The sequence below is a fragment of the Saccopteryx bilineata genome, chromosome 7, assembly GCF_036850765.1.
Source record: "Saccopteryx bilineata isolate mSacBil1 chromosome 7, mSacBil1_pri_phased_curated, whole genome shotgun sequence".
Lineage (NCBI taxonomy): Eukaryota > Metazoa > Chordata > Mammalia > Chiroptera > Emballonuridae > Saccopteryx > Saccopteryx bilineata.
In genome coordinates, this window is record NC_089496.1 from 91,330,453 (window position 1) to 91,347,930 (window position 17,478).

Consider the following 17,478-nt stretch of genomic DNA (forward strand, 5'->3'; position numbering starts at 1 on the left):
GAGGCCGGAGCTGCCACTTACTCTTTTGGGGGGTTGACATCCTCTGGTCGGGCCTCAAAGAACTGAAAGACTTCGTCACACTGTGAAATGTGGGGAGGCAGCCGGACCAGCGCCTGTGGAAAGATAGAAGAGAGGGCATTAGGCCTGATGAAACTGGGACCAGGAAAACCAAAAGCAGAACCAGCGTGGTCCAACAGAAATAGGGGGGCTCAATCACTGTGCTGTGCAAGACAGTTCACTAGCCACCCACCCATCCACCGGACAACCAATGAATTAACCAGTTGATGAAACAACTCTCCATCCATCCATTTGTCTATCCAACCCATCAACTAAGCAACTAGCCAATTGATCACTAACCAACCAATCAACTAATAAAAATAACTAAAAAAATTAGTCAACCTGCCCTGGCAGGTTGGCTCAGTGGTAAAGCGTCGGCCTGGTGTGTGGGGGACCCGGGTTCGATTCCCGGCCAGGGCACATAGGAGAAGCGCCCATTTGCTTCTCCACCCACCCCCTCCTTCCTCTCTGTCTCTCTCTTCCCCTCCCGCAGCCAAGGTTCCATTGGAGCAAAGATGGCCCGGGCGCTGGGGATGGCTCCTTGGCCTCTGCCCCAGGCGCTAGAGTGGCTCTGGTCGCGGCAGAGCGACGCCCCGGAGGGGCAGAGCATCGCCCCCTGGTGGGCAGAGCGTCGCCCCTAGTGGGTGTGCTGGGTGGATCCCAGTCGGGTGCATGCAGGAGTCTGTCTGACTGTCTCTCCTTGTTTCCAGCTTCAGAAAAATACAAAAAAAAAAAAAAATGTCAACCTATCAATCATCCAGCCAATAATTCAACCAACCAACAATCAACCATCAACCAACCAACTAGCCAGTCAACCAACTAAACAATCAGTCAATCAAACAAAAACAATGATCATTAAACCCTAGGTCTCAGGGCCCTCAGGAACTACTCATTCTGCACAAACCCTGAAACAATTCCCTTGTGCCCCTAGAGTAAGTCCAAAACCCTTAGCCTGACAACCTGAGGTCTTATCCCACCAGCCGCGCCTCCCACTAGCCCCAGTCCAGCTGCACAAGGCACTCACAGTCCCTAAACACTGACTGCACAATTAACCAAGACAAACTGATAATTCTACCAAGATGCAGGGAGCTGCCACGGAGATGGACAGGACCTACCTAGTTTAAAAGGGAGAGAGAGGGGTTTTAGAAAGACTCTCGGAAACCGAGTTCTGAAGGATGGGTAAGACGTAACTGGTCGGGGTAGGCGGAGAGATGGAGCGGGCGGTTCCAGGTGCTGAGTGTGGGCGGGGTGCCCTGCAGGCACACTGACCCAGGGCCAGCCCTGACCCAGCAGCGTCTCACTGGGCTGTGTGGAGGATGCCAGGAAGAGCAGGGTAAGCTGAAGCACGTGGAAAGGCTTCTTAGAGGAGTGGACACAAGCCGGACAGAGGGGTTCACAGGGTTGGGACAGGCAGAGAGGATGGGGACACTGAGGCTGGTGGGGAGTGACATGCAACTAAAGTAAGCAGCAGAAGGAAGCCCTGTGCTCAGACCAGTAGGATGGGTGGAACTTACCCCCACAAAGCTCAAGTTTTCATTCAACACACATGGTATGTACTGTTCCCTTCCCCCAGGAAGGGTAGAAGGAAAAGGAAAAAGAGTAACTAAGGAAGAAAAGAAGAGACAGAGATATAAAGAGACTGTGGGGGAGAGAGACTGACAGAGAGACAGAGAGATGGAGGAGAGAGAGACACACACACAGAGAAACAGAGACATAGAGAGAGACAGAGAGAAAAGAGAGATAGAAGGAGAGAGAGACAGAGAGAAGTGGGAATCAGGTGCGTGCAGACCGAGTGCTCCTGGCAGGAGGCAGGAGTTTCAGAAGGGAGCACTAATGGGCAGGGATGGGCAGGGGGCAGGAGGAACGAATTCCCCAGGACCCAGGCTGTGTGCAGAGCTGCTGCCAAGGTCACCTCCGACAGGGACAGGGAGGAGGCGCGGGACAGGATTCCAGGCAGCCCAGAGAACTAGCCCCCTGCCAGCTCAGCACACTGCCACCCACCCAGGCTCGTACCCCAGCCCGGACATGGCTCACCCAGCACTAGGGCGAACACAGCAGCTCTTCACGCTGACAGAGACCGCCATTCTGGGGCAGAGGACACGTGGGCTGTGAGGGCCTCAGACAAAGGGGCCTTTTGGTCGAAGCACTGCAGACATCTTTATTTAATAGGGAGCCCCGAGGGGAGCCGCACTGAGGGCTCGTCCTGATTTCAGGCTGACAAGAGGCTCTCAGCTCAGAGCAGCTTCCACCAGAGCCGCTGCCAAGCCCATCTTTGGCCAGAATCATTTGGCAGGAGAGCCGGTGCTGAGCAGTCGGTCCTGGAGACCTGGGCTGGGGTGACTGCCAGAGCCAGGGAACCCCAACCCAGCCGCTCTGAGACTCCTGGGGCACCACCCTGGCTCAGGCCTAAAATTCTGCCATTGGACAATCAAGATGTATGTAGGGGGGTGGTTCGGTCAGGACCTCGGGGCCAAGCAGATGTGGGTTTGAGTACTGGCTCTTCCCATTCACAGGCTGTGTGATGCTGAAAGCATTATTTGCCTTCTCTGAGCTCAGTGCAATGGATCTGATGTGGCACCTACCTGTTAGGAGGAGAAGTGAGCTCATGAAAATGAGGAGCCTGGCACCAAGTAAGCACTCAGGAAACAGTAGCTGTTGCACTACTGTCTGTGTTGCCATTGTTCTGTAGGTCAGAGCAAGGATGCGTACCAGACACTGGGGAGGGAGCCGGAGACCTCAATGCTAGTTCCAAGTCTGCCTTTATAGACTTGCTGCATGACCTTGGGTGGCTCACCTTCGCCTCTCCGGTTGTCATTTCTTTTAGGATAAAGTAGACTAGCTCTACAATCTCAAACTATGTCTCAAGGAACACCTGTTTGGTGACATAAAGTGAGTTTGGTGGGCACAAGTGAAAGGATGTCTTACAGATAGATCCCCAGCTTGGTCTTGGAGATCAGTCACCCTGTTCATTATCATAGCAAGGCTCTGGGAAGTCCTGCAGAAAGAAACGTGAGGGGCTTCGGTTAGGCCAGCATTTATTAATCATAGTGACATCCTGGGGGACTGCCTCATTTAATCGTCACATTAACTCCAAGAGATGGGTGTGACTTTGATTCCAATTTTGTATAAGACGTAAAGCACAGAGAGGTTAAGTAATTTCACAAGGTCGCACAGCTAATAAGTACCAAGACTTTATTTTTTTAATTTTATTATTTTTTTTTCTGAAGGTGGAAACGGGGAGAGACAGTCAGACAGACTCCCGCATGCGCCCGACCGGGATCCACCCGGCACGCCCACCAGGGGCTACGCTCTACCCACCAGGGGGCGATGCTCTGCCCCTCTGGGGCATTGCTCTGCCTCGACCAGAGCCACTCTAGCGCCTGGGGCAGAGGCCAAGGAGCCATCCCCAGCACCCGGGCCATCTTTGCTCCAATGGAGCCTTGGCTGCGGGAGGGGAAGAGAGAGACAGAGAGGAAGGGGGGGGGTGGAGAAGCAAATGGGCGCTTCTCCTATGTGCCCTGGCCGGGAATCGAACCCGGGTCCTCCACACGCCAGGCCGACACTCTACCGCTAAGCCAACCGGCCAGGGCCAGTACCAAGACTTTAGATCAGGCCACTGGTCCAGAGCAAGCCTACACTGTCTGATCTTCTCCTCTATCCCGCCTCCACCATTACCCATAGGTCTCGGGCTGTAGAGTTAGGTTTCCAAACAATTCTGATTGACAGCCCATGGAACACTGCTGGGACAAACCCAAAGCAGACATTCTAAAGTTTCTTCTAGATCTAATAGTCGGCTCCAGGCCTGTAACCAGTCCCACTATCCGTGAATTCAGTGCTGGTCTATCAATCAATCTTACTGAGCCTTTCTAATAGAGCTTTGACTCAGGTGAGGTTGGAGGGTCTGGAAGGCCCCAAGGCTGGAGAAGGGCCGGCATGACCATGACCTCAGAGCCCTCAGCATCCAGGGAGGAGCCACTGGCCTATGGGGCAACCTTGCCATTCTGTGGTTCAGAGGGTGGGTGACCTGACTGACAGCAGATCGGGACAAACAGGGTGAGGGAAGGGGCTGAGGGCAGTAGGTACCCAGGACTGGCAAAGGCACGAAAGAGCCATCCAGATTTGCCCTCAGCCAGTACTCCCAGTGCCTCCAACCCCCAGTCCTAACCTGCCTTGAAGTCTCCAGTTCCTGGCCCCTGAGACCATCTTCTGGGAGCCAGTGACATGGGCCACCACATGGCACCATCTCGTCATTCCAAGTGGTGCAGCTCTAATAAGGGAGAGGGTGGCACACTGCATGTCTCTGGGACCCCCTCCCAGATCAGCGGGCCCAAGCCTGGTCTTTGCAAGGGGAGCAGCACTGGTGGGGGCCCTAGTCAGGCTAAAACTAACCCTCCCCCATGAAGCCCACGGCTCTGGGGAAGGCCTGTCCCAGGACAAAAAGCAAAGTACTGCATTTGGCAAAACAATGGTGGGTGCCTTGCTCTTTACTCAGGATCAAACATTTCCCTCCTTTTAGCAGCATTATTTTGGTTTTTAATCAATAGACACTTTATGGGTAAAATCCCAGTGACTCTGGCTGGGGTAGGGGGTATGTTGTGGGGATTAGAGTTATGACCATTTGGCCCTCGACTCTCGGCCCCCATCCCCACTTCCTGTGGCTGCCTCTCTCCTGCCCCGACTGTTCCTCCTAAATCACTTTCTAGGAAGCTGGGGGCTCACTGAGTTTCTGAAAATCAGACTATTTCAACTGCTTTATCCCTCACGACCACTCTAAGGTCATTCTAAGGTCTCAGACAATCAGACCAGATCCCAGCTTTCGAGTTCGGTGGAATTAAAGGTCACTTCTGCACTGCCCCTTCCCCCACCATTCTCAGAGTAAATTATGGCCTGTGAGAGATGCCTGACTGCTTGGTGAACCCATGACATTGCCCTCATTGCCTGGCTCTGAGCCGGCCTCCTCTGAGCTAATCAGGTTAGGAGGCTCCACCTCTTACAGACCCCACTTACATGGCTCCCTCAGCCCCACAGCCCCCTTGAATCTCATCCCAATTCAGGACTCCTGTGCAAAGCCTGATATCAGGAGATAAGGTGTTATCGGTTGCCCCCTCAGATGATCTGGGGGGGGGTGTTTCCACAGAGACCAACTGCAGATGCTTGGGCTCCACCACCGAGGCTGATGTGAACCATGAATCCCAGCTGGCAGGTGCCTCCTCCCGCCCTGTGCCCCTCCTCCATTAGCTTTGCCCATTTATTTAACTTCTTGAGAAAGGAATAAAGAGAAATAAAAGCTCAGGCTGCAGCCATCAGTTTCACTGGAAATGGCGAGTGCCCTTTAAAGAGAAGAATGAATACAGGCACACCTCATTTTACTGTGCTTTACTTTATCACGCTATAGATGTTGCCTCCCTTTATTTATTTTAATTTTTTTTATATAAATTGAAGGCAAGACCCTCCGCCAGTGAAAAGATCACTGCACTTGCTCTGTAGTGGTCTGGAACCGAAACCGCAGAACCTCTGAGGTCTGCCTGTACTGATCTGGAGGGAGGGAGCTCGTGGTGTAGGGGATCCATCATCGGGGGCATCCTTTTTGGTTCAGGCAGCAGATGTGACCAGTACGATCTGCACAGTCATGAAATTCAGGCGTAGGGTAATGGAGAGTGTGTGGGAGTGTCTGTCTTCCTACAGGCTTGAGAAGACCATTATTAAAGTTAGCCGCATGATTCTTATTTAAGCTTTTTTTTTTCTTATTTAAGTGTTTTTATTGCCAGACATGGTGATTGAGAATGATCGAATATTAGTGCAAAAAGGAACCTTATGGCAACAACTCTGTGTAGGGACAGGGCATTTCAGAAGTGACGAACACTGATACACATTCCCTTACGCAGCCCCTTCCATGAACCCCGTGAAAGAGTTGTTTTTATCCCCCTTGTACAGATGAGGAAACCGGGGCTCAGAGAGGCAAAGGCACTCTCTAAAGCCACAGAGCTAGTAGGCGGGGCAGTGGATGACCCCAGCTCTAATGCTAGCTAGCACTGGCAACAAAATGTTACTCCACTTGCCTCTGCTCAAGATTCCTGAGTCAGACTCTACAGGAGGTATCCTTTAACTAAGAAATTCCATCTCCGTTGAAGCCAGTGGTGCCCAATGGTAACATTCAATTGCTTCTGTCTTGTAATAACAATAACAAAAAGGTAGCATCTACCCAATGCTTCCTCTGTACCAGACAGGACACTTATCTCAAATATATCAGTGCATTTCATTCTCAGAGCTGCCTTCTGCAGAGGTACTATTCTCCTTAAGGCACAGATGAGGAAACTGAAGTTCCGAGAAGTAACTGGCCCAAGGTGGCAAAGCTAATGAGGAGTCCAAACCATCCAGAGAACCCTCGTTCTCATCACAGGGGTCCCAGGCTCTAATCCAAGTAGGAGCACAAAGAGGCTCCATTTCCCGCCCCCACCCGCTGGGCACTGGCTGTTTTCCTGCATGTGCGCATGCATGCTGTGTGTGTGTGTGTGTGTGTGTGTGTGTGTGTGTGTGCGCGCGCGCGCGCTTGGATCTGTAAACATGTGTCCAAGAACATCTGTAACTATCAAGACTTCTGTAAGTAAACAAATATGGATTTTGGATTCTCCTGAACTTAGAACAGATTCCAACAACATCCCAAAAGGAATTGAAAGCAATAGTCCTCTGATGTCCAGCAAAATATCACGTGGATAATCCCTTCACTAGGAAGCCTCTTAACTGAGCTCCCAAGACAGTGCAAGTGATTTAAAATAGCATTTTGTAAACATGAACATGTCCAAAAGGAACAGAGTCTCAGCTGTGAGCCCGATTGCTTTTGCCCTAGAGGGTGGCCCAGGCATGGGTGGCCCTTCCCTAAGGGACAGCCATATCCATCTCGCTGGCTAGGAAGCACCAGGCCTCAGGGTGCATGTGCTAAATCACAACAGGGGGTTTCGTACAAACAGTTTCCCTTCACAGACGGACGGATGGGGCGACTCCCCAGCCCTCAGACACAGCCTTACCCGGCAGTACTCATCAATGGGCTTCAGCCTCCGCACAGCTACGTCCCGGATGTGGCTTCTCCGGAAGAGGATTTTGCCTGGAAGAGAAATACCCGTGAGCCAGGTGATTCCAGGTGAAGCTGCCATAGGGACTGGGGACCCCCCATCCTCAATCCTCTGTCCCTTGGCTTCTCAGCATCTCAGCTGGCTAGTGCCTCTGCTTATTGTCAAGGTAACAGAAAGTGAGTGGTCACCTCTTTCAGGGGGCAGGAGGCACCTAAGGCTAAGAGTCCAGGACCTCTCAGGTAGATGAGGAGCCTTGGAAGCTGCCATCTTGTCCAGGTGACCTTGTCTGGGTCTAATGGCAGGATCAATGCCCGGACGCGGGCGCAGCTCTCCAGTGACTTCACAAATAAATACAAAGGGTGGCCCAACCCACATGCCGCGTTTTGTTTTCAGGCCCATCCCTCCTTGAGAAATTGGCATTAGTTCCTGCCAGCCAGACAGGAATTCCTATTCTTAGTTTAGGTGGGTGGCTATTTCCAGGGCAGGCACAGGCCAACACCAAGGGGGCTTGGCTGCCCCAGCCTGACTGTTCCCCAACCTCTCTGACACACAGCCTCCAGGCGTCTGGACCAGTGCACAGCTGGGCTGATATACCCTTTAACAGGTAATGGCCAAGACTTACAGGAAATACCAGCCCCTCAGCATTCTCAGCATGCTCCTCTGAGCGATACAAATTCAATGATAACAAATAGATCAATGCATAGTCCTCTTACAGTCATTAATTTAGAAAATGAACTGTTTGATCTGACACTCAAGGCCTGACAGAGCTGACATTTCCGTGCCCAAAGACCATCAATGTCTAGGACCAATGCCCCCTTTCAGAGGCCTTTCTTAATTGGCTGAGCTGGGAGTCATTTCCGTTCTCCGCGTATTTTGTCTCTTTCTAAGGAAGTCACTACATTGTGCTGTGTGCTGCAACTATGTGGGTGCCCTTCCACCAGGGCCTATCTGGCTCATCTGAAGGCCCCCGAAGCCTGGTACACTGTGAAGTGCTCACGCATTGCTGTAACAGGCAGCTGTTGCCTGTGTCCATCAACTTCCCTCTGGAGAGCCTTCCTCCTCCATTCCTAGTCCTTGTGCTTCAGATGGAGCTAACCACATACCTTGGCAACAAGGGTAGGCTTGTGACCCCACCTAGAAAACCAAAGTCACAGTGATTGGCTCAGAGATGGGCAGGGAATTTGATCTGGACCAATGAGGATCAGCCCTGAAACTTTGCTGGTACCCTCTTTCTCCCAAAGTTTCCTAACTGGCAAGTTGAAAACCTGGAGCTTCCAGTAGCCATCTTTACTCTTGCCTGAGAAAGGAAGCCAATTGAGAGAAAGAATTTGTGCCTGGCATAAGCTAGGTGCTCAGTAAATGTTTACTGAATGATTGAAAAGCAGAGCCAAGAGATAGTGAAGGGCAGATTTCTTTGACATCATTTGAGCGTCTGGATATAGCTGTTCCTGAACCCAGAGTTTACCTGGTACTTTTACTTGCATAAAATAATACAATTATTATTTTTTATATTTAAATTAGTTGGAGATGAATTTTCTTTTCTTTTTTAAGTTTTTAATTTATTGATTTGAGAGAGAAAAAGGAAGAGAGGGGAGAGACAGAGAGAAAAACATCAATTTGTTGTTCCACTTATTTATTCATTCATTGGTTGATTCTTATAGGTGCCCAGACTGGGGATCGAACCTGCAACCTTAGCATATCAGGACAATGCTCTAAGCAACTGAGCCACCAGGCCAGAGCTAGGGATGGATTCTCATCACTTGCATTAAAGAAATCCTAGCTGAGCCTGAGCTGTGGTGGTGCAGTGGCTAAGGTGCTGACCTGGAGCGCTGAGGTTGCCAGTTCAAAATCCCAGGCTTGCCCGGTCAAGGCACATATGGGAATTGATGCTTCCTGGGCTCCCCCCCCCCACTTCTCTCTCTCATTATCTTTCTCTCCCTCTCTCTCAAAGTGAATGAATAAATAAAATTAATTTTAAAAATGGCTTAAAAAAAGAAGACATTCTAGTTGAGATAACCGCCACTGGGTGTGAACAACCACGTGGAGCACATGTTAACCACGTGAGTGTCCTCTGTCAGGGTCCAGCTGACCCTGGGCTCCCCCAGGTGTTTCCCCAGAAGCACACCCAGAAACAAGGAGTCAAGGGCAAGTCATTTGCTTGGGAAGTACCTGTAGGGGAATGAGTTACAGAACCAGTTATTACTGTGGGTCTCCAGAGCTCAGTTCTATTGGGGGAACAAGGCAGACTACACCTCAGAGGAAACCCAACTGAGGGCAAGGAGGCCTCATGTGTTTATCCACCGCCCCCTGGCTTGTCACAGAGCTTCGGAGAGCGTTAACTCTACGGTACCTCTAGCTCTGTGCCCCCACCCCCATAACTAGAACAAAGACCCCAGCTGCTCCCATGAGCAGCCTCTGGCAGGTAGAAGTGAATGGTGAGGGGAGCTGGGAGGCGCTGACAGCAGCTGCGACAGCCATCCTGACTTCTCGTCACCACAGGTACCGGTCACCAGCCTTGCTCAGGGGAACATCAAAAGCATCACATCATGTGTGACTTGTTTCCCATTCATGTCTCTCATCTCTCCACATACGGTGTGAACCGGAGGCCCACCTGCAGCTCCTTCCTCTCTCGGCAGCACACACTGCACTTAGCATGAGGCTCTGCATACAGCAGACGCCCAATAGGTGCTTGCCGGCCCACTCACGTTTCTCTCCTAGACTCTCCCTCAAGCTCTCCTTCCTCCCTTTCTCTCAGAAGCCAGGCAAAGGGGGCCATCTCCCCTCCAGGGGGACAACACTGTGCAGACTGGACAATGTCATCAAGATAAATAGGCTCCGCCATGTATTCCTTTGAAAGGAGATAAAACGTGATTTATCAAGACACCGGAGATGGCTGCTTTTTCTTGGGGGAAGATGTCACAGATTTGGTATTCCTGGCCTTGTTGCCTTCTACCCTTTTTTGGTTGCCTGTCGCTTTATTGCCCGCATGTTGCAGGAGCACATGTGATTCTTAGATGTGCAGCCATGGGGACAGCATGCAAACACAAACACACAGCCTGAGGAGACCCGCCCCCACGACTGACAAGAGGACAGGCAGCCCTGGGGCTGGGCTTCTGAGCCTTCACCCTGAGCCAGTTATCCATCAGGAGCTGGGGGTGAGCCAGGCCCAGTGATACCAGCAGTCAAGAGGTATCTTGCAGGAACCTGAAGGAGTCATCTACAAAAAAGAGAAAACCAAAAGAGAGACCATTGGAGGAACCAGGGCCCATAGAGCTGGCTCTGCCACATGCTCCTTTTGAAAGGAAATAAAATGTGACTTCCATTCTCCAAAAATCGCACTCCTTCCTTTTCTCACCCTGTGAGAGGGCTAAGAAGAAAGGAGGGGATTAGGGAGCTGTATGAGGCCCCCCCCAGATCCCAACTCAAGGCCAGTCATACCTCTGACTGAGTTTGGCACCTCAGGATTAGACACAGAGATATAGATATATAGATCACATATGACTTGATCCATTTGCAGAGACAGAACTAGCAAAAACAACAACAACAAAAAAAAAACAAACAAAAAACCTCACAATAGTTAAAGAACAATTGTGATCGCGGAAGCTCCAGCAGTCAAAATCAAGTTCAACACCTTTGTGACTTCTGACCAGAGCCAGAACTGTAAGAGGCATTTCAATGCACCTTCCCACATTTGCAGGAATAGTACATCTCCTCCTCTTTCCAAAGAACTGAGACAGAAGTACAGCGTCCAATCCATGCCCACCCTAAAGGACGATGAAGTTCAAGTTGTGCGAGGGCACAGGAAGGGAAGCAAGCTGGCCAAGTGGTCCAGGGTTCCAGAAAGAAATACGTCCTCCACACTGAACGTGTGCAATGGGGGAAAGCTAATGGAGCAACTAGACCAAAGCTGACGAGAGACCGCAAAGAGATCTTGGATCGTAAAGCCAAATCTTACCAAGTAGGTCAGGAAAAGGCACGTACAAGGAAGAAGCAATTGAGAAGAAGAAAGAATAAAGTAATCGTATATATATTTTTCATTAAAAATTTAAAGTAGCCCTGGCCGGTTGGCTCAGCGGTAGAGCGTCAGCCTAGCGTGCGGAGGACCCGGGTTCGATTTCCGGCCAGGGCACACAGGAGAAGCGCCCATTTGCTTCTCCACCCCTCCGCCGCACTTTCCTCTCTGTCTCTCTCTTCCCCTCCTGCAGCCGAGGCTCCATTGGAGCAAAGATGGCCCGGGCGCTGGGGATGGCTCTGTGGCCTCTGCCTCAGGCACTAGAGTGGCTCTGGTCGCAACATGGCGACGCCCAGGATGGGCAGAGCATCGCCCCTGGTGGGCGTGCCAGGTGGATCCCGGTCAGGCGCATGCGGGAGTCTGTCTGACTGTCTCTCCCTGTTTCCAGCTTCAGAAAAATGAAAAGAAAAAAAAAAAATTAAAGTAAAAAAAAAAAAAAAGAACTGAAGCCTCCAGAAAGTGCAGAAGATTCTGAAAAGGGAGGGATGGGGGTGGACGAGGCTGGGAAACAGGGGCAAGGGCCCCTCGTCCCCACTGGCAGGGGTCCTCCACCTTGCTCCTGGAGCCCCTCGGCAAGTGAGGCGGCTATGCCTCTGGGCTGGGTCCCCCACCCCCCCCACGCGGCTCGGGGGTCTGGTGCTCAGGTGCAGAGCCGGAGGAGAATTTCTGGACAAGCCATTCCCTGGATGATGTTTTAGAATCCCAACAGGGCTTCTCTCTTTCCTGCTGAAATCCTGAGAGCAGCAACGTTTTCTTTTCTTGGGGCTTTGGCACAGGCAGCAGGGGTAAAGGGGGAGGGGGAGGAAATATCTGGAAGGGATTCTACGGCCTTGACTTCTCTGTTAGGAATCCAAACCACACTCTGAAAGCCAAACCGGTGACCGTATTAAAAGGGAAAGAGGAAAAAAAAAAGAGAAGGAAAATCCCCATTAAGGAAGCCGAGACCACAGGGCATTAAAGGACTCTTGTAAATGTAATTCAGCCCGTTTATGGCGAGGCCAGGCTCCTGCCTGGGTCTTCAAAGCCAAGAGATGCTGCCCCAGAAATATGATAAGCGTTGTAAGGAGATTACACATGGGGCATGAAACAGACCTCAGGACTTAACTCTTCCTGAGTGGAAAAGAACGCGGCCAAACCCGACAGGGTCCAAGCATGGAAGTGGAGGACCCTTCTTTTTTTTTTTTTTTTTTTTTTTTTTTTTTTATTTATTTATTCATTTTAGAGAGGAGAGAGACAGAGAGGGAGAGAGAGGAGAGACAGACAGAGAGAGAGAAGGGGGGAGGAGCTGGAAGCATCAACTCCCCTATGTGCCTTGACCAGGCAAGCCCAGGGTTTCGAACCAGCGACCTCAGCATTTCCAGGTCGACGCTTTATCCACTGCGCCACCACAGGTCAGGCTGGAGGACCCTTCTTAATGTTACTCTGGGCTGGGCTGAGAAGGTGGGACCAGCAGAAGGGCAGGGGCCTCGGCCGGAGTCCTGGGCTCAAGGCCTGCCTGGGCCACTGGCTGGCTGTGTGACCCGAAGCTGGTCCCTCCTCCGCTGGGCCCTCCACAGTTCTCATCTGGAGCCCGAGGGGCCGGGGCTCACAGCTCTTCCTGCAGAGGTTCTCAGATCTGTTTAGTGGGGGTGCTGGAATTGAAAGGCGCAGAGGAGGGGTGAGACGATTGAAATAGTTGCTATGTGCTGACTCCGTGCCAGGCACATGCCAGGAGCTTTTCACTGGGTTCTCTCCTTCACCCTCGCAACAAGTTTGCAGCAAGTACTTTTATTATCCCCACTTTGCCCAGAAGGAGATGATGGCCCAGAGCTTAAAGGCCTTGTCCAAACTCACACAGCTATTAAGTGGCCGAGTTGGCATTTCAACCTGGGGTTTGGAGCTCGGATCGAGAGGAGGAGAAAGAAGGCATGAATTCAAAGAGTTCTGTGGGTTCCGATCTCACCTTGAGAACCAGAGCCATGGGGAGGACTTAGAACTTTATGTGTGTGTGGTGGGAACATTATTAACATTTCCTCCATGCCAGGTACTGTGCCAAGGTCCAGGGAACAGCCATGTCAGGGGCTGACTGAGAATTAAGCAAGCAGTAATCGCGGAGGGTGGGATATGCCGTGTTACGTGGAGTGCGGGCAGCCCTCCCGAGCTCTCTGCCTATCGTGTAACAAGTGAATGAGTGACTGATTGAATGAATGGCTGAGCATGAATGGGTGAAAGACAGTAAAAGGATGAATGGACCAACAAAGCAGGGAAGGAGAGACGACCCAGTGTCTAGTAGACTTAGGGGAGAAAGAGCTGAAATGGCAAACCTCTCTATCCTTTAAAGAACCCTTCCTCCTGCCCTGGCTGTGCAGGTGCCAGCCCAGCAGGACCAGGGCATGCTCACAGGTGGGGAGATTGGTCTTTGCCCCACTCCCCAATCTTCTCACCACACATGCCCACTTGGGGCCAGGACACACAGCGGGGGCACTGACTCAAGGAGGTTCACATACTTGGGTACCAGAGGTATTTCCCCCTCCCTCCCAAAATGCCAGGCACTTAATGAGGCATCTTAGTGGCACCTGATGGGTTTAAGTAGTTGGCATTTCCTTCTAGAGAATAAATTATTTAAAGAAAGTAAAAGATGAGAACATAGCTCCTTCTCATTGATAGAGTGAAATGGATAAAGAAAAGACAGAAGGCCCTGGCCGGTTGGCTCAGCGGTAGAGCGTCGGCCTGGCGTGCGGGGGACCTGGGTTCGATTCCTGGCCAGGGCACACAGGAGAAGCGCCCATTTGCTTCTCCACCCCCCCCTTCCTCTCTGTCTCTCTCTTCCCCTCCTGCAGCTGAGGCTCCATTGGAGCAAAGATGGCCTGGGCGCTGGGGATGGCTCCTTGGCCTCTGCCCCAGGCGCTAGAGTGGCTCTGGTCGCTGCAGAGCGACACCCCAGAGGGGCAGAGCATCTCCCCCTGGTGGGCAGAGCGTCGCCTCTGATGGGCATGCTGGGTGGATCCCGGTCGGGCGCATGCGGGAGTCTGTCTGACTCTCTCCTCGTTTCCAGCTTCAGAAAAATACAAAAAAAAAAAAAAAAAGACAGAAGCTTCTGAGAGCAGATAAATCCCTAAGTCCGCCACAGCCTCCACAGTCCTCCGTGTGAAATGTGGTATCCACTGGGTTCCTTGAGCATAGGTAGGGGAACAGGCCCTGGCTGGTTAGCTCAGTTAGAGCATCGTCCCGAAACATCAAGGTTGCAGGTTAAATTCCCAGTCAGAGCACATATAGGACGTAACCAATGAATGCACAACTAAATGGAACAACAGATGAATCTCTCTCTCTCTCTCTCTCTCTTTCTCTCTCTCTCTCTCTCCCCTTCTCTCTCTCTCTCTATAGTCAATCAACAGCAACAGGCCCTGCCCAGTTGGCTCAGTGGTAGAGCATTGGCCTGGCATGTGGATGTCCTAGGTTTGATTCCCGGTTAAGGCACACAGGAGAAGTGACCATCTGCTTCTTCACCCTTCATCCTCACCCTTTTCTCCCTCTCTCTCCCTCTCTTCCCTTCCTGCAGCCATAGCTCGATTGGTTTGAGTGCATTGGCCCTGGGTGCTGAAAATGGCTCTGTGGAGCCTCTGCCATAGGCACTAAAAAACAGCTCGTTTACGAGCATGGCCCAGATGGGCAGAGCATTGGCCCCAGACGGGGGTCACAAGGTGGATGCTGGTTGGGGAGCATGCGGGAGTCTGTCTCTCTATCTCTCCTCCTCTCACTTGGAAAAGGAAAAATAAATAAAACCAATCAAAAAAAAATAAAAAAAATAAAACCAATCAATAACAACAAAAGAAGTAGGGGAACAAGGGCCCAGGAAGAACAGAAACACCAGGCACAGCACCAAGGAACCAGCCCACCCGCACCCCATGAAGCCACGAAGGGTCTGGAGCAACCGCCATGAACTAGATATATGTTCTTCTTACAAATGGGCAAGTACTACTGTGCTGGGGCGAGAAGGGAGCACTGGCAACATGGGGTCATCACAGTGCGCTGGCCTCGAGACCCCGTTTGGTCCATCCCAGCTCATCTGTCCTTGGCAGCCTCTCCTCGGCAGTGTCTCTGTGTGAATGTACACATCTTCATGTAAGTCCCTCTTCCTTGGTTTTATTTTGCCACCTAGAATGCCATCCATCCATCCATCCATCCATCCACCCACCCATCCATCCATCCATCACTGTCATGATGGAGGGCTTGCTCCAGGTGCTGAATGAGACAGATGGGGGCCCTGTTCTCAAGGTGTTTATTTTTTATTTTATTTTATTTTTTTGTATTTTTCTGAAGGCGGAAACGGGGAGGCAGTCAGACTCCCGCATGTGCCCGACCGGGATCCACCCGGCATGCCCACCAGGGGGCGATGTTCTGCCCATCTGGGGCGTTGCTTTGTTGCAACCAGGGCTATTCTAGCACCTGAGGCAGAGGCCATGGAGCTGTCCTCAGCACCCGGGCCAACTTTGCTCCGATGGAGCCTCGGCTGCGGAAGAGGAAGAGAGAGACAGAGAGGAAGGGGGGGAGGTGGAGAAGCAGATGGGCGCTTCTCCTGTATGTCCTGGCCAGGAATCAAACCCGAGACTCCTGCATGCCAGGCGATGCTCTACCACTGAGCCAACCAGCCAGGGCCAAGGTGTTTATTTTTTAAGTGGGGGCGGGTGTGCATGTTAGAGATACAGTATACAATTTTTTATCTAGTAAGTCGTTTGTTCACACATATATGTGTCCCCCCACCTCTATACATAGAATAAAACAACAGATAAGAAGGGGTTGGTGAAGATGGGTGAAAAAGGGGAAGAAATTTTTTTTTTCTTTATTTTATTTATTCATTTTTAGAGAGGAGAGAGACAGAGGGAGGAGCTGGAAGCATCAACTCCCATATGTGCCTTGACCAGGCAAGCCCAGGGTTTCGAACCGGCGACCTCAGCATTTCCAGGTCAGCGCTTTATCCACTGCGCCACCAGGGAAGAAATTAAGATGTTATAAAAATTGCTGTTTATAAAAGTCATGAGGATGTAAAGGTAAAGTACAGCATAGGGAATACAGTCAACAATATGGTAGTAACTATGCATGGTGTCAGATGGACACTGGACTGACTGGGGTGATCACTTTGTAAGTTATATCAACATCTAATCCCTATGTTGTGAACCTGAAACTAATACAATATTGTGTGTCAACTGTAATTGAAAAATTAAAAAAACAGAATGGTAAGTAAATAAAATAAAAAATTTAAATTTAAAATGAGAGAAAATACAGCAGGGTGGTGGGGAAGGATGTGCCTGGGGTGCGGAGGAGCGGCCAGTGGTCAGGACGACTCTGATGCCAGGGGGGACCCTGAGGAGGAGGCGCCAGTCGTGCAAACTCGGGGCAAATCAGCTCTCCCGCAGGCAGCCCCAGAGCCAAGTCAGAAAACGGAAAGAGGCCATGCAGGAGTCCCATAAGCCAAAAGGAGTTTGGTTTTCTTCTAAGTGCCCTTGGGTCTGCCTACCCAAATCCTTCTCAGTTCTAAGGCACAGTTTTCCCAACCTAAATCCCTCCCCATGAAGCCTTCCTTAAGTGCCTGCTTTCCCCTTCTTCACCAGCCCCTGGACCCTCTGGCTGATGTCACCCCACTCTTCCCCCCACTCCTGCTGTCCTGGAGAACGTGTCAGGGAGCCGCCAGCCCCAGGGCCTCTCTGGTCTTCCTAGCTCACCCCCCATGCCTAGGCCAGCTCTCCCCAGACACCCTGGCTTCTGAGGACATGGAGGCTCCCGGCCCGCCCCCCTCGTGCAGCCCCGACAGCCTGGAATGTCACAGGGGACGCGCCTAAGAAACAGAAGAGATCACAGAAGGGCACGGAAGCCCACAGACCATGTGGAGCAGAGGCCTTGTTCTCCACAAACAAACGACACTCCTGCCCATCTAATTCAATGGAGGACAAAATGGAAAAGAGAGGGGGTTGTATTTATCTCCTAGGCTACTGTAACAAAATACCACAAACTTGGTGCAGTAGATAGAGTGTCGACCTGGAATGCTAAAGTCACTGGTTCAAAACCCTGGGCTTGCCTGGTCAGGGCACATATGAGAGAAGCTACAAGTATGCAATGAACAACTAAAGCAAAGCAGCTATGAATTGATACTTCTCGTTCCCCCCACCCATCCTCTGTAAAGTCTGTAAACAAAATCTTAAAAAAAAATACAGGAGCCTGACCAGGTGGTGATGCAGTGAATAGAGCACAGGACTGGGACACAGAGGACCCAGGTTCGAAACCCTGAGGTCTCCACCTTGAGCGTAGGCTCATCCAGCTTGAGCGCAGGCTCACCAGCTTTAGTGTGGGGTTGCCTGCTTGAGC

General features: G+C 51.3%; 1 protein-coding gene and 1 pseudogene across 5 annotated transcripts in view; one reads left to right on the plus strand and one right to left on the minus strand.

Moving 5' to 3' along the window:
- SH3PXD2A (SH3 and PX domains 2A) overlaps positions 1-17,478 on the minus strand; it is a 251,755-nt gene that overhangs the window by 115,406 nt on the left and 118,871 nt on the right. For all 5 annotated transcript variants that reach the window (XM_066240342.1, XM_066240340.1, XM_066240341.1 and 2 more), the window contains 2 exons: positions 7,083-7,159; positions 22-113 (listed from right to left, as the gene is read on the minus strand). In XM_066240342.1, coding sequence (XP_066096439.1) covers positions 22-113; positions 7,083-7,159 — 169 coding nt within the window. The remainder of the gene's footprint in view (positions 1-21; positions 114-7,082; positions 7,160-17,478) is intronic.
- LOC136310674 (large ribosomal subunit protein uL24 pseudogene) lies at positions 8,048-11,141 on the plus strand (annotated as a pseudogene).